The 23039-nt window shown below is 36.0% G+C and overlaps 1 protein-coding gene across 19 annotated transcripts in view; it reads left to right on the forward strand.

Moving 5' to 3' along the window:
- Window positions 1–23039, forward strand: part of ZNF711 (zinc finger protein 711) — a 36752-nt gene that overhangs the window by 10844 nt on the left and 2869 nt on the right. For 8 of the 19 annotated variants that reach the window (XM_084869529.1, XM_084869530.1, XM_084869533.1 and 5 more), the window contains 5 exons: window positions 16834–16986; window positions 17640–17774; window positions 19746–19865; window positions 20604–20651; window positions 22610–22753. In XM_084869529.1, the coding sequence (XP_084725655.1) occupies window positions 16834–16986; window positions 17640–17774; window positions 19746–19865; window positions 20604–20651; window positions 22610–22753 (600 nt within the window). The remainder of the gene's footprint in view (window positions 1–16833; window positions 16987–17639; window positions 17775–19745; window positions 19866–20603; window positions 20652–22609; window positions 22754–23039) is intronic. The other 11 variants (XM_084869519.1, XM_084869520.1, XM_084869521.1 and 8 more) reach the window with 6 other exon arrangements.

Here is a 23039-nt window from a genome sequence, read left to right on the forward strand (position 1 = left end):
CTTAACATATCATCTATAATTTGATTCTGTAAAAAGGGTTTTTTTAAGTTTCTAGAATATTTTTAGTTTCTATTTTTAGCTTGATCTTACTATATTGACAAATGCAGAGAATTTTTTTCCTACTCTAAATAGACTGAAAATTATTTTTAAAAATCTATGTTGCTTGAATAATGGAACTTCAGCAAGGTTATTCTAAGAGGAAATTAAACTAGGGATTAATGAATTCCTTATTCATTAGTAGAGAAACAGCAACATTGAAAAATCCCTTTAAAACTTAAAGCAATTTTTAACTTTGGAAAGCTGGATATACAAATATATAAAAATTAAGTATTTTTTTTATATCTTTCATTTTCCCACGACCCAGGTCCTAGACTATATAGGTTACAAATAAGACTAAGTACTCTTTCTTACCATTTTCACATATTTTATTTATTTTTAAAATAAATCTTTATTGTTCATATTATTACAAAAGTTCCTCATTTTTTCCCCCCTCCACCAGGTTCCCACCCCACCCTCTGCCCTTTCCACACACCCCATTGTCCTCATCCATAGGTGCACAGTTTATGTTTAGTCTGTTCCCGCACCATCCACTCCTCTTTTCCCCAAGAATCGTCAGTCCATTCCCCTTCCATACCTCTGATTCTATTATATTCAACAGTTAATATTGCTCATCAGATTTTTTAATTCCCTTGGTTTTTAGATTCACTTGTTGATAGTTACATATTTGTTGTTCATAATTTTTATCTTTATTTTCTTCCTCTTCCTAAAGAACCCCCTTCAGCAGTTCATATAATTCTGGTTTGGTGGTGATGAACTCCTTTAGCTTTTTTTTATTTATTTGTGAAGCTCTTTATCTGACCTTCGATTCTGAGTGATAGCTTTGCTGGGTAGAGTATTTTTGGTTGTAGGTTCTTGTTATTCATCACCTTGGATATTTCTTGCCATTCCTGTCTAGCCTGCATGGTTTCTGTTGAGAAATCAGCTGACAATCATATAGGTGCTCCTTTATAGGTAACTACCTGCTTTGCTCTTGCTGCTTTTAATATTCTCTCTTTGTCTTTTGCTCTTGGAATTTTAATTATGATGTGTCTTGGTGTGGTCCTCTTTGGATTCCTCTTGTTTGGGGTTCTGTGCACTTCCTGGACTTGTAAGTCTATTTCTTTCCCCAGGTGGGGGAAGTTTTCTTTCCCTATTTCTTTCAATATGTTTTCGGTATCTTGCTCTCTTTCATCTTCTGGGACCCCCTTAACTCTGACTTTGGTTTGCTTGAAGTTGTCCCAGAGGTTTCTTACACTATCTTCAACTTTCTGGATTCTTTTGTCTTCTTGCTTCTGCAGAGGAGTGTCCTCTGGCTCTTTGTGTTCCAAACCTTTGTCTTGATTCTTGCGAACTTCCATTCTGATTTTAGGACTCTGTATAATATTTTTTATTTCAGACAATGTATTCTTTATTTCTAGTTGATCCTTTTTCATATCCTCATAGGTCTCGTTTATTTTATCAGTCTTTTATAGGAAATTCTTGAAAAACCTTATAAGTGTGGTTTTGAACTCTACATCCAGTTGCTTTTTGTCCTCCATTTCTTTCCTTTGTGATCTGTTTCCGTGTCTCGGCATTTTCGCTGCTTCCCTGAGTTGGTAGGGTGGCTTTGTGTATTAAGGTGTCCTATATGGTTCAGTGGGTCAGCCTCCCAGTTACCTGAGGTGAACACTCTTGGTGAACCCCTTTGTGGACTGTGTGTACAGCCTTGTTGTAGTTAAGTCTTGATTGTTGTTGGTATCACTGAGAGGAACTGACCTCCAGGCCAATTGGCTGTGAAGATCAGCTGTGTCTATGCCTGGAGACAGCCTTATTCAAAAGCCTCTGTGCTCAACTTGGATGGGGCAGAGTTTCAGGGTTGAGCCTACAGCATTGGCTTCCTGTCAGCCCCGCCCTATGAGGTTCCTGAGTCTCAGTGTTCCTCAGTGTCCTTTGGTACTCGCTGCAAACACCTCTGATAGAAAGGTGCCCTCGAGTTTTGCCCACTACCGGACAGTCTAGTCTTTCTCCCAACGAGCCCGGAACTGGGGTTCAGTGTAGTTGGAAGTGGGGTTCAGTGCATTCCCGAGCTTTTGTCTCCTTCCCTCTAGGGCAATCCAGTGGCACAGTCAACAGTCAGTCCTCTGCATGCAATGTGCGTGACTCTGGGGCTCTGCCTTTTGCCGCTCTCCTGAGTTTTCACATTACAGCCTAGAATCCCTCTGTATGAGCCCGGGATCCCAGGGTTTCTCCCAGAACTGGGGTTCAGTGCAGTCAGAACTAAGGTTCAGCACAGTCCGGAGCTTTTATCTCCTTCCCGCTGGGGAACGCCAACCAGGCAATCAGCCCCCCCCTCCTCTCTGGCTCCGTCCTCTCCTCACGTGCGCACCATGTCTCTGTACCTTAGGCTTTTACAGCTCCTCTGATTTTCCTTCTGGTTTTCTCTTTCCTTCTAGTTGTAGAATTTTCAGTCAGTCAACTTTCCTGTAGTTCTGGATAATGTCCATTTTATATTTTAGTTGTATTTTTTGAAATTGTGTGAGGCTGCAGTTAGGTGTTTACCTATGCTGCCATCTTGGTTTCTCCACCATTTTCATATATTTTATTTAATTCTATTTTTATATAGCTTTTCTTTTTCTTTTTTTTCATCTCAATATTTACTTTATTTTGTTTACCTCTTGGTTTCTGTTGTCCATTGAATCTTTTAGGAAATCGAGAATACATTGTGTTGAAAGGATTTAATATTAAATTCTTTGTTTATTTTTCCAAGATAGAGATTTTCAAAATATCTAAGAGATAAAGTTGAGAACTTAAAACAGACCTTTGTCTTATTCCTGAGTCCCTGAATAATCCTATAAGGAAATCTTGTCAGTAGCTGAGTTTTAGAGATAAAGAGTTTGTCTTTTCTCAATATCTGAGGTGCATCTGAATTTTTTCTGCTTTCAGGCCATACTTCACAAATTCTTTATCTTAGATGATTAGGTTCTTCCACTTGTGCTAAGTAACTTGGATATCATCATCATCATCATCATCATCATTATGCTGGTGAAGATATGGAGAAAAAGGAACCCTAGTACATTGCTGATAGGAAGGCAGACAGGTACAACCACTATGGAAAACTATGTGGACTTTACTAAAAAAATTAAAAATGGAACTACCATTTGATCCAGTGATCCCACTGCTAGGAATATAGCGTAAGAAACCTGAAACACCAATCAGAAAGAATATATGTACTCCTATGTTTATAGCAGCATTACTTATGATAGCTAATATCTGAAATAGCCCAAGTGCCCAACAGTAGGTGAATTAAAGAACTATGGTATATTTACACAATGGTATACTATGCAACTGTGAAAAGGAAGGATCTCTTACCATTTGAGATAGCATGGAGGGACCTGGAGAATGTTATGCTAAGTGACATAAGCCAGTAAGAGAAAGACAAGTATCACATAATCTCACTTATATGTGGATTCTAATAAACAAAATAAACTGATGAGCAAAATAGAACCAGAGAGAATGAAGCATGCAACAGACTGATGTATAACAGAGGGAAGGGAGGGTTGCAGGAAGAGATTAACCAAAGAACTATATGCATATATGCATAACCCATGGACATAGACAATATTATGGTGAAGACCTGGGGAGAGGGTGGGAGTGGTTGGAGGGGGTCAATGGGGATAAAATGAGACCATCCTATATAACAAGAGCCTAATATGCTAGGTGTCTGACCATTCGTTCAACTGTTTGAACATTTGCTATGACGTGCATTGACCACCAGGGGGCAGATGCTCCGACTGGTAGGTTAGCTTGCTGCTGGGGTCCAGTCGATCAGGACTGGGTAAGATGGACCGGAAACACCCTGGAGTCCTCCCGTAGTCCCTCCCTGGCCCTGATCATGCATTGGTGGGGTCCCTTGGCTTGGCCTGTGCCCTCTTGTAATCTGAGACCCCTCAGGGGATGTTGGAGCCAGTTTTAGCCTGATGCCCACAGGCCAGGTCAAGGGACCCCACTGCTGCACAAATCCATGCACTGGGACAGTTTTGGCCCAATCTCTGCAGGTCAAACAGGGACCCCACCAGTGCATGAATATTATAGACATTGGACCTCTAGTCTATAATACTTTCAACAATAAAGATAAAATAAAAGTAACTTGGATATTAATAGCATAACTTGATCTAAGACAAAGCTACCCTAGGTTTGTTTTTCTTTAAAATACCAAACTCCCAGTAAGAAATTTATAGGTGATGATTTCCTTTATAAAAAGCATCGCTGAAGGAGGAAAGTTCCTTTAAATGATGAACTAATATGCTGCATTTAAATTAGTTTTGACCTATAAAATTAGTTTATATTTCTTTCAGGAGCATATTTTTATATGAAGCACAATATCTTGATAGGGTCATTAGGGGAGATCTCATCAATCTCATCAGTTTTATGGGTAAAAAAGTAAATACCTATTATAATTTTTTTAATATAATAGTTTTGTTGAGGTATAATTCATATGCCATGCAATTTACTTTTTAAGATGTGCAGTTCAATGGTTTTTATTATATTTAAGGAATTGCACAACCATCACCATAATGAATTGTAGAATATCTATTCACCCCACAAGGAAACCCCATACCTTTTATCAGTTACCTCCCTCACGTCAAACCCCCCCTCCCCCACCCAGATAACCACTGCTTCAATTTCTGTCACTATAAGTTTGCCTGTTCTAAAATTTTTATAGACATGGAAGTATATACTATGTGGCCTCTTGTGTCTGGCTTCCTTCACTTAGCATAATGCTTATAAGGATTGTCTATGTAGTATATGTCAGTACTTCAGTTTTATTACCAAGTAATATTCATTATATGGATATACATTTTATTTATCCATTTGATAAATCATGGTCATTTGGGTTGTTTCCACTTTTTGGCTATTATGAATAATGCCAACATGAATATTCATGTATACATTTTTGTGCAACTATATATTTTCAGATCTCTTGGGTATATACCTAGGTATAGAATACCTTTGTAATAAAAATGTTACTAATTTTTTGTTTGTTTCAGCATTGTGAAATACAAATGTTTTACACATATCCTGACCCCATCCCTGTAGTACATCAATATGCTGTATACTGAATAATATCATATCTACCATTTAATTTTGGAATGTAACATAAAAGGGGAACAGTAAGAAGCCTACATAGCTTTAAAATGGAATATTATATATTTTGCTAAAATGAAATCTTAATAATATTGTGTCAATGGTTTATAAAAGAATATAGAATGTTAACACTTTACAGTGTTGGTTAACAGTGCACCTTACTCATTTAGCTTATATTTAGTGCCAACAGAATTCTGTTGTGTATGTAATGTCACCTGCTTATTGCTGAGTGGAATGGCATTTGAATTGATAAACAGCACTGTGATACTTGAATATTGTAAATCTTATAACAAGAAAAATAGTTAAGTTTGAATTTGGGGTATTCTGAATACTAAATGCATTAAGAAGTGTCTTTGAGGATCTATTTATAAAGTAATTGATTGCCAAGAACAGCACCCTATGAGTATTGGGTAATAGAGCAGGAAGCAGTGCCTTAGCTGTTGCCACCGCTACCATCTCAACCTTACTCTTTTCCCCCACTGCTAGCAGCACCCCCCTCCACCACACTGCCTCCATCATGCTGCCATTCATTCTCTCTCTCTTCTTCTCCCCCTCCCCACAGAATTGTTGCACCTGTCTTATTCCCCTTTCCTCAAACAGCAGAGCCCCTTCACCCAACCCCCTCCATCAGCTCTCCCATTGCCAGAGCAGAGGACCCCCTTCCCCAATCCTTGCCAACCTCAATCTCCCTTTCCCTGCACCCCTGCCAGAGCAACAGAGCACCCTTTGACATGCAAGGTAAGCTGTGATTCCCACATCAAGGGAGATCCACTAGCTCAACAATAGGAGAACCACTATCTGTACCCTCCCAATTCCTGACGAACCTGCAGTATTGTCAGTGAGCTTGGCCAACCTGGTCTCCCGGTGCAGAACATATTCAAGGAAGTCTGGGCATACTCTGAGAAAAAATGAATTGTGTGGCTCTTGGGTGGGGTCCATTTTTCCCTCTCACTTCCTATTCAGAGTCCTCGCTACTCATGGCCAAATCTTGATCTCTTTGGGCCTGATGATCTTTGCTGGCCTCACCCTAAAGACTACTTGAGATACTACTCTACAGAAAAGGTCTGAAAGCACCCAATGGATGGCAGTTGACCTTGAATGTACCTCACGAAGTAAGAAAAATCTCAAACTAACTTTACAGTTAAAGGAACTAGAAAAAGAACAACAAACAAAGGTAAAGTTAGAGGGACAGAAATAAAGATCAGAGTGGAAATAAATGAAAGGGAGTCTAAAAAAACAATACAAAAAATCAATGAAACCAAGAGCAGATTCTTTGAGAAAATTGATAAACCTTTAATCATTCATTAAGAAAAAAGCAGACCAAAATAAATAAAATCTGAAAGATAAGTAACATCTGATATCACAGAAATACAAAGTATTATAAGAAAATCTGAACAACTATATGCCACGAAATTGGATAATCTGGAAGAAATGAATAAATTCCTAGAAGCATAAAATCCTCCAAAAATGATTTAAGAAGAAGCAACCCTAGCCAGTTTGCCTTAGTTTAATAGAGCTTCAACCTGTGGTCTGAAGGGTCCTGCTTTGATTCCTGTCAAGAGCACATACCTAGGTTGCAGGCTTGATCCCTGGACCTGATTGAAGCATGTGCAAGAGGCAACAAATCAATGTCTCTCATATCGGGTTTCTCTTTCTCTGTTTCATTACCTCTAAAAACCAATGGAAAAATATCCTCTGTTGAGTATTAACAAAGAAGAAGAAGAAGAAACAGGTTATCTCACTAATATGTGGAATGATGAACAAAATGGAACCAGAAGCATGAATACATGGAACACACTGGCCAGTGCCCAAGGGGTGCAGGGTGGGTGATGACTGGATAAAAAAAAAAAAAAAGGTGAAGGAAATAGCTAAAGAACATATACTAGTATGCATACTTCATGGACATGCACAATAATTCGGTAAAGGCCAAGGAAGGGTGTTGCTGGAGAGGGTAGAGATGGGCAAAGATGGGATTGAAGGGGGATACCTACAATAATGCCAACATTGAAAAGAAATTTTAAATAAAAAGAAAAGAATGTTTTGTCAGAGAATAAAATTAGTTTTTTAAAACAAAAGAAATAGAAAAATCTGAACAGACTTATTAAAAACTAATGAAACTGGAGCAGTTATAAAATCATTCCCAGCAAACAAAAGTCCTGGACTAGATGGCTTCACAGGTGAATATTACCAAATATTCAAAGAATTAACACCTGTTTTTTTTCAAAGTATACTAAAAAATTCAAGAGGAGGGAAGACTTCCAAGCTTATTTTATAAAGCCAGCATATAAAATAGGAGCTTTGTCTAATTCCAAAACTAGATATAAGACACTAAAAAGAAATAAAAGTATAAGCTAATATCCCTGATGAACATAGATGTAAAAACTCTCAACAAAGTATTAGCAAGTCATATCTAGTAATACATTTAAAAACTACACCATGATCAAGTGGATTTATTCCTGGGATGCAATGTTGGAACAATATCTGCAAATCAACATGATACACCACATAAACAAGATGGATAAAAATCATATATCAATAGATATGGGAAAAGTATATGGTAAAATCTATCAACCATTTATAACACCTTTCAGCAAAGTGGGAATACAAGGAACATACCTCAACATAATAAAGGACATTTATGACAAATGCACAGCCAAGATCACAGTGAAGAAAAACTTATTATCTTTTCCGTAAGATCAGTAACAAGACAGGGATATCTGCTTTCACCACTCTTATTCAACACTAGAAGCCCGATTCACGAAGTTTGTGCAAGAGTAGGCCTTCCCCCTTGCGGCTTTTTTCTGGCACCTGGGACCCGACCTTCCCTCATAGCCCTTTGGAAGGAAAGTCTAGTTAACATATTACACTTTTATTATTATAGATCGTACTGGAAGTCCTAGCCACAAGCAGTCAAACAAGAAGAAATATAAGGCATCTGAATTGGAAAGGAAGAAGTAATACTGTCATCTTGCAAATGACATGATACTGTATATAGAAAACGTTAAAGATTCCACCAAAAACTAGAACTGATATATGAATTCATTAAACTATTGGTACAAAGTTAATATTCAGAAATTGGTTCCACTTTTTAAGTATATTTTATTGATTTTTTTACAGAGTGGAAGGGAGAGGGATAGAGTTAGAAACATCGATGAGAAACATTGATCAGTTGCCTCCTGCACACTCCCCACTGGTTATGTGCCCACAACCAAGGTACATGCCCTTGACTGAAATCAAACTTGAGACCCTAGAGTACACAGACCAACGCTATATCCAGAGCCAAACCAGTTAGGGCTGGTTCCATTTTTATACAGCAATAATGAATTGTGAAAAAGTGAAAGTAATGTCATCCCATTCACAACTGCATCAAAAAGAAAAAATTATATAGGAATAAACTTAGCCAACTGTACTGGGAAAATTGTAAGATACTGAAGAAATAGAAGAAAATACAAATGAAGCATAAACTGTGATCATAGATAGGAAGAACTGACATCATTAAAATATCAATGCTAATCAAATCTACCTATAGACTCAGTACCACTCCTATCACATACCATCAGTGTATTTCATAGAACTAGAACAAATAATCAAAAAAATCATACATGTATCCACAAGAGAATCCAAATAGCCTCAGCAATCTTGAGAAAGAAGAACAAAGTTGGAGTTATCAAAATACTTGATATCAAGCTATATTACAAGGACATAACAGCTTAGTTCTAGCATAAAAACAAAGACCAATGGAATAGAATAGAGTGCCCAGAAATAAACTGGCACCATAAATAGTTATTGCAATATTGACTATATTCTTCATGCTATACTTTTCATCTCCTTCAATTTTTTTTTTTTTGTAAATATCAGTTTGTACTTCTAATCCCTTCACCTCTTAGTTTCTCAAGAACCATCCCCTCTGGGAAAGCCCAATCCATTCTCTGTGTCTGTAATTCTATCTCAATTTTATTTGTTTATTCTTTTTTGTAATTTCTTAATTACAAATATAAGTGAAATCCTATAATGTTTGTTTCTATGACAGACTTATTTTACCAAGCATAATATACTCTATTTTAAAAGAGAAGCTATTAAACCAATAATATCATATACTTAATCTTTTTTTTTTTTAAATGATTTCAGAGAGGAAGGGAGAGGGAGAGAGATAGAAACATCAGTGCTGAGAGAGAATCATTGATCAGCTGCCTCCTGCATGCCTTACACTGGGGATAGAACCCAAAATCTATGCATGTGCCCTGACTGGGAGTTGAACCATGACTCATAGGTCAATGCTCAACCACTGAGCCATGTGAGCCAGGCTTTATCATCTTTTTTTATTTTATTTGAATCTTGTTTCATTGCTTCCCAAAAATATTTGCCAAAAATGAAGTAACAGAATTATAAGCTAGGAAGGAATGAAAATATTTAGCTTGTTTATATTGATCATTTTGGTGCTTTCTGTCCGAGACAGTAAACAGTTTGAATACTTTGTATTAAGTTTATATTTAATCACAAAGTTAAACTTTGCATTGTAAAAGAATTTCTGAAATTTATTGTTTTCACCATTTTGAAAGACAAAAGGACTATTTTTGAAAATGTATGTATAAAATTTCAAAGTGAGGTAGGGAAAATCTAGATTTTGACCCATTTAGATCTTCCCAAACTTAATTTTTTTAATTAAGTTTATTGAGATGACAGTCAACACGAACGTATAGTTTTCTATGTTACAAAATCTATGTATTGCACTGTGTGCCCACCATCCAGTCAAATCTTCTCCAATCAACATATATTAGGACCTCCTCACCCTGCCCCATTCATTCCCTCTGGCAACCATCACATTGCTGTTTGTGATGATGAATTTCAGTTTTGTGTTTGCGAGTAGAATCATATAGTTCTTAGTTTTTCTGACTGACTTCACTTAATATTCTCAAGGTCCATCCATCCATTAATGTTGTTGTAAATTGTACTATTTCATTCTTTCTTATGGATGAGTAGTATTCCTTCGTATATATGTACCACATCTTTAGTCCTCTATCTTATACTACACTGGTTGTTTCCATGTCTGGGCCACAGTGACTAATGCTGCAGTGAACATAGGGTGCATACATTTTTGTGAATTCATGATTTCGAGTTGTTCAGGTATACACACAGGAAAGGAATTGCTAAGTTGTATGGTGTCTCTATTGTTAATTTTTAAGGAATCACCAGCCTGCTTTCCATAGTGTTTGTATCAATCTATATTTCCACCAGCAGTGAAAGAGGGTTTTTTCTCTTTTTTTACTTAGTGAGTCTAGTCAGGGGTTTTTCAATTTTATTAATCTTTTCAAAGAACCAGTTCTTTGTTTTCTTCATTTTTTATATAGTCTTTTTGTTCTCTGTTTCATTCATTTCTGCTCTAATTTTTATTATTTCCTTTCTTCTGACTTTGGGTTGTTTTTTTTTCTTTAATAAATCTTTATTGTTCAGATTATTATAATTGTTCCTCTTTTTTCCCTCCATTGCTCCCCTCTAACAGGTTCCTACCCGAACCTCTGCCCTTTCCCCACCCCCCATTGTCCTCATCCATAGGTGCACAATTTTTGTTCAGTCTCTTCCTGCACCCCCCACTGCCCTTTTCCCCGAGAATCCTTGGTCCACTCCCTTTCTATACCTCTGATTCTATTATATTCACTAGTTAATACTGTTCATCAGATTTTTTAATTCCCTTGATTTTTAGATTCACTTGTTGATAGTTATGTATTTGTTTATCATAATTTTTGTCTTTATCTTCTTCCTCTTCCTAAAGAACCCCCTTCAGCAATTCATATAATTCTGGTTTGGCGGTGATGAACTCCTTTAGCTTTTTTTTATTTGTGAAGCTCTTTATCTGGCCTTCGATTCTGAGTGATAGCTTTGCTGGGTAGAGTAATCTTGGTTGTAGGTTCTTGTTATTCATCACTTTGAATATTTCTTGCCATTCTGTCTGGCCTGCATGGTTTCTTATTGAGAAATCAGCTGACAATCATATGGGTGCTCCTTTATAGGCAACTAACTGCTTTTCTCTTGCTGCTTTTAATATTCTCTCTTTGTCTTTTGCTCTTGGCATTTTAATTATGATGTGTCTTGGTGTGGTCCTCTTTGGGTTCCTTTTGTTTGGGGTTCTGTGCACTTCCTGGACTTGTAAGTCTATTTCTTTCACCAGGTAGGGGAAGTTTTCTGTCACTATTTCTTCCAATACGCTTTCAGTATCTTGCTCTCTCTCTTCTTCTGGGACCCCCATAATTCTGATGTTGGTTTGCTTAAAGTTGTCCCAGAGGCTTCATACTCTATCTTCAACTTTCTGGATTCTCTTTTCTTCTTGCTTCTGCAGAGGAATATTCTCTGGCTCTTTGTGTTCCAGATCTTTCACTTGATTCTTGCAATCTCTGTATAACATTTTTTATTTCATTCAGTGTATGCTTTATTTCTAGTTGATCCCTTTTCATATCCTCAAAGGTATCATTTATTTTATTGGCCTTTTCTAGGAAAGTCTTGAAAAACCTTATAACTATGGTTTTGAATTCTATGTCCATTCTTTTGCTTTCCTCCATTTCCTTCCTTTGTGGCCTGCCTCTTCTCTGCATTTTAGCTGCTTCCCTGAGTTGATGGAGTAGCTTTGTATGCTAGGTGTCCTAGCAGGGCCTAGTAGCTCAGCCTTCCCAGTTACCTGAGGTGGACAGTTTTGGTGCAGCCCTTTGTGGGCTGTGTGTGCAGTCTTGTTGTTAAGCCTTGCTTGTTGGTATCACTGGCAAGCGTGTTGCTTTTGTTCTTCTTTTTCTAGTTCTTTAACATCCAATGTTAGGTTGTTTACTTGGGATTTCTCTTGTTTTTTCAGATAGGCCTGTAGTGATATAAACTTCCCTCTTATTACTGCTTTTGCTGCATTCCCGGAAGTTTTGATATATTGTATTGTATTGTTTGATATATTGTATTATATTTTGACATTTTGGCTAATTTTGTCTTGAAGACTCCCCAATGGCTTTGCAAAACCTTCCTTAGATAGCACAGCTGTCCTGGACAATTCCAAATATCCTTTTCTTTCTCCTTCACTCAGGGCCAGACTTTCCCAGACTTTTGAAGATCCCTCCCCATTTTCTCTCAACAGTTGTTTCCCTTAAAAAAAAACAAACCCATGCATATTCTGATATGATTTTGATGTTTGCTGCTGAGAGGACCTAGTTAAACATAACCCTTAACACCATATTCCCCTAAAACTTTCCTTTACAGTCAAGCTTCTGGAATGAGTTGTCTACTCCCTGTTTTAATTTCTTTCTCTTTCCTTCATTCCTCAATTCACACAAATTTAGCTTGAATATCTACTACACATGTTACTTTATCCAAAGTATTCTTATTAGGGTCATTGATTACCTCTGTGTCACAAAATCTAATATATATTTTATACTCTTTATTTTACCTCTCATCAATATTCATCACCAGTGACCCTCATTAAAACATTCTCTTCCTTTGGTATTGTGAAAATATGCTCTCTTTGTGTGTGTGTGTGTTTTTTTTTAATTGTCTAAAGTTTTACATGTGTCTTCTCTCCCCCCCCCCCCCCCCGAGCCATTCCCATCTTGGGCAAGCCCTCTCTCTCTCTGCCCCAGTGTCTATGTCCATTGGATATGCTAATATGCATGCATAGAAGTCCTTTGGTTGCTCTCTAACACCCCATCCCCTACCATTTGTCTCTGGATCTATTCTTGTTCATCAAATTATGTTGATCATTATATCTCACATATGAGTGAGATCATGAGATATTTATCTTTCTCTTCCTGGCTTATTTCACTTAACATAATCAGTGATTTCCTCTCATCATTGATGTTTCTACCTTTCTGTTCCTCTCCCTTCATTAAAAAAAAATATATATATATATATCAATACACACACACACACACACACACGCGCACACACACACACACACACACACACACACATATATACATATGAAGTTCGGTGCACGAAATTCGTGCATGGGGTGTGTGTCCCTCAGCCCAGCCTGTACCCTTTCCAATCTGGGACTCCTCGAGGGATGTCCAACTGCCCTCTCACAATCCAGGACCACTGGCTCCCAACTGCTCTCTGCCTGCCTTCCTGATTGCCTTTAACCACTTCTTCCTATCAACTTAATCACCCCATAACCACTCCCCTGCCAGCCTGATTGATGTCTAACTGCTCCCCTGCCAGCTTGATTGCCCCTAACTGCCCTCCCTTGTAGTCCTGGTCATCCCTAACTGCTCTCCCCTGAAGGCCTGTGTCCCCCCTGCCAACTGCCCTTCCCTGCAGGCCCGGTCTCCCCCAACTTCCCTCTACTGGCTTGGTCACCCCTAACTGCCCTCCCCTGCAGGCTTGATCACCCCCAAATGCCCTCCCTTGCAGGCATGGTCCCTCCCAACTGTCCTCCCCTGATGTTCTAATAGCCCACAACTGCCCTCCCTTGCAGGCTTGGCCTCTCTCAACTGCCCTCCCCTGCTGGCCATCTTGTGGCAGCCATTTTGTGTCCACAGGGGGGAAGCCATCTTGTGTGTTGAAGTGATGGTCAATATGCATATTACTCTTTTAGATAGGATAGAAGCCTGGTGCATGGGTGGGGGCTGGCTGGTTTCCCTGAATGATGTCCTGGATCAGTGTGGGGGATCCCTGTGGTCATGGGGAGCCTGGGATAGGGATCTTTAGGGGTCCCAGAGTGGAGAGGGTGCAGGCTGGGCTGAGGAATACTTCACCCCCACCCCGTGCACGAATTTCATGCACATGAATAATAGGCATTCTGGAGGAGGAGGAGATGGAGCATGGAATAAAGAGTCTATTCAAACAAATAGTGGAGGAGAACTTTCCAAACCTATGGAAAGAACTAGATCTTTGAATCCAAGAAGCCAACCGAATACCTAGTGTCCTCAATCCAAAGAGGCCCTCTCCAAGGCATTTGTTATTGAAGCTCTCAAAAATTATTGACAAAGCAGCCAGGGAAAAGAAAGAAGTGACCTACAAAGGAAAACCCATCAGAATTTCATCCTACTTTTCAACAGAAACTCTCCAGAAGAGAGTGGAAACAAATATTCAAATGTCTGAAAGGGAGAATTACTAATAATATATCCAACAAAACTATGCTTTAAATATTGATATGATGGAAAAAATAAATATTCTTCATGAAACAAGGAACATAAGGTTGATCTTCATTTTTTAAGAGTAATGGGTTGAAAACTTTATAGTGTCACTTTTTCTGTTTTTAGTACTTCTGGAATTATTTAGATGTAGTCAGAGACTTCACAATTTTACCTTTCATATTTGGCACTAGGTACATAATAGGGAAGAACAGATTTTCAATTTAGATTACATTTCCGTTCTTAGGGAAAAACATTAAAATAAAAATTGGTAAGCATTTAATATGTGGTGGGAACATAGTGTTTAATATTTATGGTAAAAGAAGAGAGTTTGCCGGAACCAGTTTGGCTCAGTGGATAGTGTCAGCCTGCAGACTGAAAGGTCCCAGGTTTGATTCCGGTCAATGGCATGTACCTTGGTTGCGGGCACATCCCCAGTAGGGGGTGTGCAAGAGGCAGCTGATCGATGTTTCTCTCTCATCGATGTTTCTAACTCTCTGTCCCTCTCTGTAAAAAATCAATAATATATGCATACATACATATGTGTGTGTGTGTGTGTGTGTGTGCATATATATATATATATATATATATATAGAGAGAGAGAGAGAGAGAGAGAGAGAGAGAGATTATTAATATGTTCATTGCACAATTTGTGCATAGTATTCATGTGAATCTAAATAATATTCTTAAAGGCTGTATAGCAAAGAATCAAATTTTTAAAGTATACTTAAAATGTAAGTAATATTCTCAAATAATACTGCTTTATAAGATTTTGAAGTATAGCATATATTAGTAAATCTAGAAATGTACCAAATTTCTGCTTTGAAGTTGCCTTCCATTGAATCGGCAAAAATTAAGATATGTACTAAGATTTTATTTTGTAATGACTTCTGAAAAACCCTTTTTATAAAATCATTCAGGTATTTTCTGTGTTCCCTCTTTTTTTCCAATCCTAAATTTCATATGTTAGTTGGTTTTAGAAATATAACTTTTTAGATTTGGGAATTTTTATGTGAGCATATTTTATTACCACTACTTTAAAAAAAAAAAAGTATCTTTATTGTTAACAGTATTCCAGATATCCCTCCCCCTTTTTTTCCCCCCATATTGACCTGATACACCCTACACCACCCCCCCCCCCCCCCCGGCCTTCACCACACTATTGTTTGTGTCCATGGGCTATGCATATATGCATTGAAGTTTCCCAGTTAATCACACCCCATTACCCACCCCTGCCTTCCTTCTGAGATACATCGATCTGTTCCATGCTTCTATGTCTCTGGATCTATTTTTTTTCATCAGTTTAATTTATTCATTAGGTTTCACATGTAATGAGGTCATATGATACTCATATTTCTCTGTCTCATTTTGCTTAAAATAATACTCTCCAGGTCCTTCCATGCTGCCTCAAATAGCAAGATCCTTTTTCACAGCTGCATAGTATTCCATTGTATAAATGTAGCACAATTTTTTTTTATCTACTCATTTATTGATGGGCATTTGAGCTGTTTCCAGATATTAGTTATTGTAAATTATGCTGCTTATAGGGGTGCATATATTCTTTCTGGTTGGTGTTTCATGTTTTTTTAGGATATATTCCCAGAAGTGGGATCACTGGGTCAAATGACAGTTCCATTTTTAAATTTTTGACCAAATTCCGTAATGTTTTCCATAATGGCTATACCAGTCTGCATTCTGACAAGCAGTGTAATAGAGTTCCCTTTTCTTCACATCCTCACCAGTACTTGTCTTTTGTTGATTTGTTGATGATAGCCATTCTGACAGCGTATATCTCTTAGGGCAAGGGAAACTAAGGAGAAAATAAACAAATGAGATTACATCAAAATAAAAAGCTTCTGCACCGGAAAAGACATCAACAAAATGAAAAGGGAGCCCATTGCATAGGAGAACATATTTGACAAAGATGCATCTAATATGTAGTTAATTCCCAAAATATATAATGAACTCATACAACTTAACAAAAGGAAGACAAACATTCCTATGAAAAATGGGCAAAGGGCCTAAATAGACAGTTCTCCAAAGTGGACATACAGATGGCCAAGAAGCATATGAAAAAAGCTCAGTCACTAATCATCTGAGAGATGCAAATTAAAACAATAATGAGGTATCACCTCACACTTATCAGATGTTCTAATTTTTATGTTATTAAATTTGGTATTAGGATTTGACAAAATGTTGAATGTTAAAGAAGGTTATTTTATCTTTCCCAAACCATTTTAATTAAAGCTATATAGTTATGAAATGTTATATATATATATACATATATAAACATATATATGTGTGTATGTATACATCTATACATCTATATATATATATATATATAAATCTGTGAATAGGTTTTTATATAATTGTGATCATCATGCAGTATATCTGTTGTACACCTTTTTTTTCATGAAACATGCCACTTTTAATGGTTGTATAATAGGTCATTAAGTGAATACAGTGGGTAGGTGGTTAACATGCTATTTCTTGTTGCACTTAAGCTTAATACCCACTAAATGTCAATGTTACTTTTTGACTGAGATATATGCCTTTTTATATTTTACAGTGGATGATGTTGGGGGAAAATTGGAGCATATGGGGAACACACCATTAAAAATCGGCAGTGATGGTTCACAAGATGTTAAAGAAGATGGATTTGGTTCAGAAGTAATAAAAGTGTATATATTTAAAGCTGAGGCTGAAGATGATGTTGAAATAGGTACAAAGAATTTGTTGCTCTAATATGCAATAATTAGAACTTACTCTTATCTTTTCTAGAGACTGTACTAAAATTGACTTAAGCGCATATTTTTTATAGCTTTCTTTGAGATGGAATATAAAAATGCATATGAAATATAAAATGAATTCAGAATATATCATACTTAGACTCTCAAACAGTAGAATATTACAGTTGAAATATTAAAACAAATGAATGGGTAGAATTTAGTTTATTGGTGAAAATTATAATGAGTATTTAAGGACAGGCTAGAATAGCCTGCTTGGATTTCAGTCCAAGTTCTGACATTTAGTTGAGTGGCCTTTTGTGATTTACTTAACCTCCTTCTGCCTTAGTGTTCTCATCCACAAAGTAAGCCATAGGGCTTTTGTGAAGATTAAATGGTTAAATGCATGTAAATATCTGATAGGATGCTTGGTGTATAGGTGTGATGTGTTATATTTGTTACTTGTCAGTGATGTATAAAAAGTTAAACTGTAAATTATAAGAAAATTTTCTTGACATTTATAAACTTATATTGGAATATTTTAGAAGAATATGTTTCTAAAGAAAAATATTTATTATATTCCCTTTATTACTTTAAGAAATTATTCCATGATACTTCTCTATTTTGATATGTGTTTTAATTTTTTAAGGTGGAACAGAAATTGTCACAGAGAGTGAGTATACCAATGGACATTCTGTAGCTGGAGTGCTTGATCAGAACCGAATGCAACGGGAGAAGATGGTTTACATGGCAGTTAAAGATTCTTCTCAAGAAGATGATATCAGTAAGAACAAAAGAGCACTAGAGTAACTTATTAGTAGCCATCATGCATTCTTTTAAAAAATAATGTATTCCCAGTAATTACAAGCACTATATAGGAAAAAAGTCACTAAAATAAGCTAGACCCTTTGCTAAAATAATTTAAAAGGGAAGGGTCCTTTTGACCATTCATGGATACATGTATTGTTCAAATTAGCAAATATGAAATACTATTATATCTTCATATACTAGGGATACAGAGATCAGCAATATACTGTTACTGGCTTCAGTAGAACCCACAAAGATACAGGGAATTATGGAGAATCTACTTTCTCTGTGTTAATGGATATGTCATGTGTATATTATCTCATTTAATTCTCACATCTCATCTATGAAGTAGATGGTATTATCCCTGTTTTATACAGGAAAAAAATGCTCAGGGAAGTTAAGTAATTACCCAAGATCATTCCAATATTAAGTGAGGAAGGTATGATTTTAATTCCTATCTATCACTCTACTGCCAGTGTTCTTTCGCATGGCAATTATCACTGTTGGCCTTTATCTGGATTTAGCAGTGGAAGGGGAATCTGATTGTTTGCCTACTATTCCTGAAGGATTAGTTGAGTAAGTATTTTTCTAAGTCACGTTGCCAGAATCTTTACTTATGATGCCTTTGATAGTATCCAAGTAGTTGCTACTTAAGGCTTATTAGGGCTGAGTACCACAGAGTGATAAAAGATCCTCAGATTTCCTTTCTTGCCATTTCCTTATGGAGACATTTTATTCTTTTCCTACTTTCTCCTCACCTCTTTGCAGGAATGCAATCCTTCCCTAAGGCTTCTTCTGTCTTCTTGTCATACTAAGACAAAAACTACTTTGTTTTGCCCTACAAGTGCAAGAGCCTCCACTTAAGTGCATTACCTTGACAGTACCCATCTTTACCTATACTACATTTTGATCCCCACTCCTCAAATTTCCTTCCCCTAAAAGCCATAGGGAACTGGATTCCAATCCCAAAAATGAATAATATACTACACCTGAAAATATTAAAACAAATTCATCTAAAGTATTTGATTGGAGAAGTAGAGAGTTAAATGAATTAATTTTTATTTGATCTCTAAATTCTTTATTTTTATTTTTTCATCATTGGTAAGTAAAGGGGCACAGTAGAAATTGGAAGATGGAGACTTAGTTTACCTGATTCTAGAATTCCATGGGAATGTAGGTAACTTAAACCAATGACTCTGGTTAATTGAAAGAACAGAAACTGAGAAGAAGAGGAGCACTCTTCTCCCTTAAAGCATAAATCTAGGGCAATTTTCTGTTTAACAGCTTAAATATAAATAGATTCTTTCACATAAAATATACTAATTGACCTTCTTAGTTTAAATTTTTTACATCAGTACTAAATTTTTAAAAATGAATCTCATTTATTGCTTTTTTCCTTTAATAAAGTCTCAGAAAATCCTGTTTTTTGACTGAAAGGGCATCCACATATTCTTGAGCACCAATGATATGTTTTTATGTGTGACTTTAAAATGTTTTCATTATTAATATTTTTGACCATTTTTCATTGAATATACAGTACCGCATATGAGTTGCAATATGTGAGATATCATGGACCACTTTTCTAGTATTGATGCTGTGGGAAATGCTTTCTGAGTTCCAAAGAACTATCAGGCAGAATTATGGAATACAATCTTTTTAATAAAGTTATGCCAATGGACTATAAAACCAGTCAGTATATTTTAAGCACACATATTTTATATAATCTAAAAGCCATTTTTATAGGACTAGGTTCCAAGAGGAGAAAAATAATTTTGATAAATTATTTTCTCCCAGTGGCACTAGTTTCTAAATTACCCATTGTAATTTTTAAATTAGCCAAATTGAAATAATGAAACTTAAAGGATTTAAATTGTTTGGAATTTTTACCCATTTATTAAATATTTAGGGTTATAAACAAGCAGTTATTTCTAAAATTCTGAAATTGCAGATGAAGTTTATATGGAAGTCATTGTAGGGGAAGAGGAAGGAACTTATCTCCCTGAAACTGAGCTTGAGGACTCTGATGTTAATAAAACAATTGCCCCTGTTGCCTGGGCTGAGGCATATGGTAAGACACTGGCATTTTTTTTTTTTACCTGATAAGTACATAACATATCTATTTGATCAGCCTTTAAGTCATTAAATATGCTGTGCTAATACCCTTTATGAATTGGCTAATATAAAACTAGAGGCCCAATGCATGAAATTCATGCAAGGAGCTTGGCCCTTGCAGCCCCAGCTTCATCTGAATGGTCATTCCACTTTTGGGCCATTTGGTTGATATGCATATTATGCTTTTATTATTATTGCTTTAGATTGATTCATCTCTAGTTACCTACATGATTTTCCTACCAAATATATTGTGCTATTTAAAACGAACCTTGCTTAATGCATTGTGTTTTTCAAATAGGATTTATTTTAAATCCTACCTATATAAGTAAGTGCCATAAATTTTTTTGATTTTTCTAAAATAGGGATAGCCTTTGAAAATTGATCCTTGCCATTTTGGAAATCGTATTTTCATGTTTTAACACCACAAATAATAAGAGTTTGAGTATTTGAAAAGGAATAAAAGTCCAGATTATAAAAATTAAATTTATCAAGTTATTTTTTTCTTTCTATTTTATTTCATTCCTTAATTTACAAGATGGTCCATGAATATTCTGAAAAATTTTGTTCAAATGTATTAATTTATCTTAATTTGGTTTTTCTAAAGGTTTATTCATTCAAGAGTCTTTCATTGAAAATCTTCAATTTTAATTAGGCTTTTTTTTTTTTTTTTTTTTTTTTTTTTTTTTTTTTTTAGTAGATGAAAGAAGAGTTTCAAGACGGTATGAAGATTGTCAAGCATCAGGTGAGAGAGCTTTAAGTCAAAAAATACAAAAAATTTTGTGTATTTTGTCTTTTGACTGAAATATTCTGTCTTTTGACTGAAAGGGCATCCACATATTCCTGAGCACCAGTAATGTGTTTTTATATGTGACTTTAAAATGTTTTCATTTTAAATGTTTTCTGTATATTCAATGACTGTATATTCAATTCAAATAACTCTTCATCTACCAAACATATAGTTTGGTGGATGAAGAGTTATTAGTTTACTAGTGGCCAGGTGCACAAAATTCGTGCACATATAAAAGGGAAATTAATTAGAGGAAATATTTTAATATTGCTATTTGCCCTTTCTCTATAATAGAAGTGTCAGAGATGAAAGAAAATTAGTAAAATATATATGAAAATCTCCTTCCTGCCAGAGTCTGGGGCATGCAGTGGGACCTAGAGTCAAATTCCCGCCCACCACCCGCATGGCCTATGAAAACACAGGGGTCCCAGACCGGACCAGCCCCACCCCCATTGGGTTAGACTCAGACCCGGCCGGCTCCTCCCCTGTCAAGCCTCTCCAGGAGAGGGCAGCCTCAGGTCCCCTAGCCTGGTGCCAAAGCGCGGGGGGGGGGGGAGTCTGAGGTTTCCTGTCAAATGCTGCTGGGCAGGGGGCAGGGGGGGGGCAGCCTGAGGTCCCCTGCCAGGCGTTATGCAGGCTCGGGTCCCTGCCGTTCAGTTGTTACATTACATTACATTACATTACATTACATTACATTACATTACATTACATTACATTACATTACATTACATTACATTACGGCATCCTGGCCAATTTGCATATTCTTCTATTATTAGTATAGATGTGTACAGACACATTTTGGGGGCTTTTACTTGCCTGACCATATCTCATTATTTACATAGGAATTTGCCTATTTATTAAATTCATAAATAATTTGTATTATTCTGTGAGTGCAGTTAATTTGCATTTACTTTAAAATACAAATACCAGGCAACTTACCACATTCTTTATAAAAGGCTGCTATGGAAAAATATGTAAATTATTTTGACAGAACTGTAAAAATTGTCCATGATATCAGCTATTTGTTAATATCTTTTGGGGGGCAGACTAATTTTTTTTTTTATCACAGCCAGTAGATTTATGTAATTGTTAGATAAAACCCATGTATCAGCTTAATTTTTTTTGTTATTTTAACACACTCTATATAGTGTTATACCATGGTTAATAGTTCATTTTCTCAAGCAGAGACTTTTTCTGATAAAGTCTATGTCTATTCAATTTTTATCTTTAGGAGGTATTTGACTATATTGAAATGTAGATTTCAGAGGAATTGCTGAGAGGCAAAAATTGGAGCATATAATCTACAGTGTTTTGTAGGTCTAGATTTTTAAACTAAATTGCATAACAGCAGATTTGTGAGAACTGAGATTTTATTAAGTGCTTTATTCTGTTTACACTGAGTACACTGACATTGTAGTAAATTGCCTGCCACATCTATCTTAAAATAAATCTTAATATTTTTCACATCAAGTAAACTATTCTAAAGCTTATATATAAGAGATGTTTGTTATGTGTTACACATAGTTACCATGACTATATAGGTTCACTGACACATGTATTTCTTTTCTAAATCTCTTTAATTTCATCAGCCTTCATTGGTGATAAATTGATCTGATGCCAAGATTTTGTTTAGGTTCATAACAACTTTTTATATTACATTCACCTCATCAGTTTATTTCTTTAGGATAATAAATTGGGATATTTTAAAATTAATTTCATGTAATATCTTATTTAAAGTGTTTGCATAAGCATGTGTGTTTATGTAAGAATGTAAAAGAGGGATAATGTAGGTATACTTTGTGAAATGTAATACCACAACGTTAAATTCAGTACCATAAGGATCTCTTGTAATTCATCTAACAAAATAAAAAATGTATAAATATATGTATTTTAATTTTGTATCAATTTTTCAGAAAATACTTTGGACTCAACATTAGAAAACAGAAGTAGTACAGCAGCACAGTACATTCAAATTTGTGATGGCATGAATACAAATAAAGTACTTAAACAAAAACCCAAGAAGAGGAGAAGAGGAGAAATGAGGCAGTGGCAAACAGGTAAAATACTAATACTTTGCTTTGTTAATATTATAATGATTTGAAAAGTGGAGTTATTTTTTGTAACTGAAGAATGTATCAGTTGTTTATAGTATAGCTCTACTCCCACATACCTGTTTGTGTTTGATCTAAGTAGTTGTGTTTCTTTAAACGTGTTTGACTTGTACTTAATAAAACTATAATTGTTTGTTCTTTACCCAAATGGTGTTTTAAAGGGAATTGTCAAGTTGGTTTAACAATAAAGGGTGCCTGTTTCTAGTTTACAAATGCAAGTGATATAGTATTT

Source organism: Pipistrellus hanaki (assembly GCF_964339955.1).
Source record: "Pipistrellus hanaki genome assembly, chromosome: X".
Taxonomy (NCBI): Eukaryota; Metazoa; Chordata; class Mammalia; order Chiroptera; family Vespertilionidae; genus Pipistrellus; species Pipistrellus hanaki.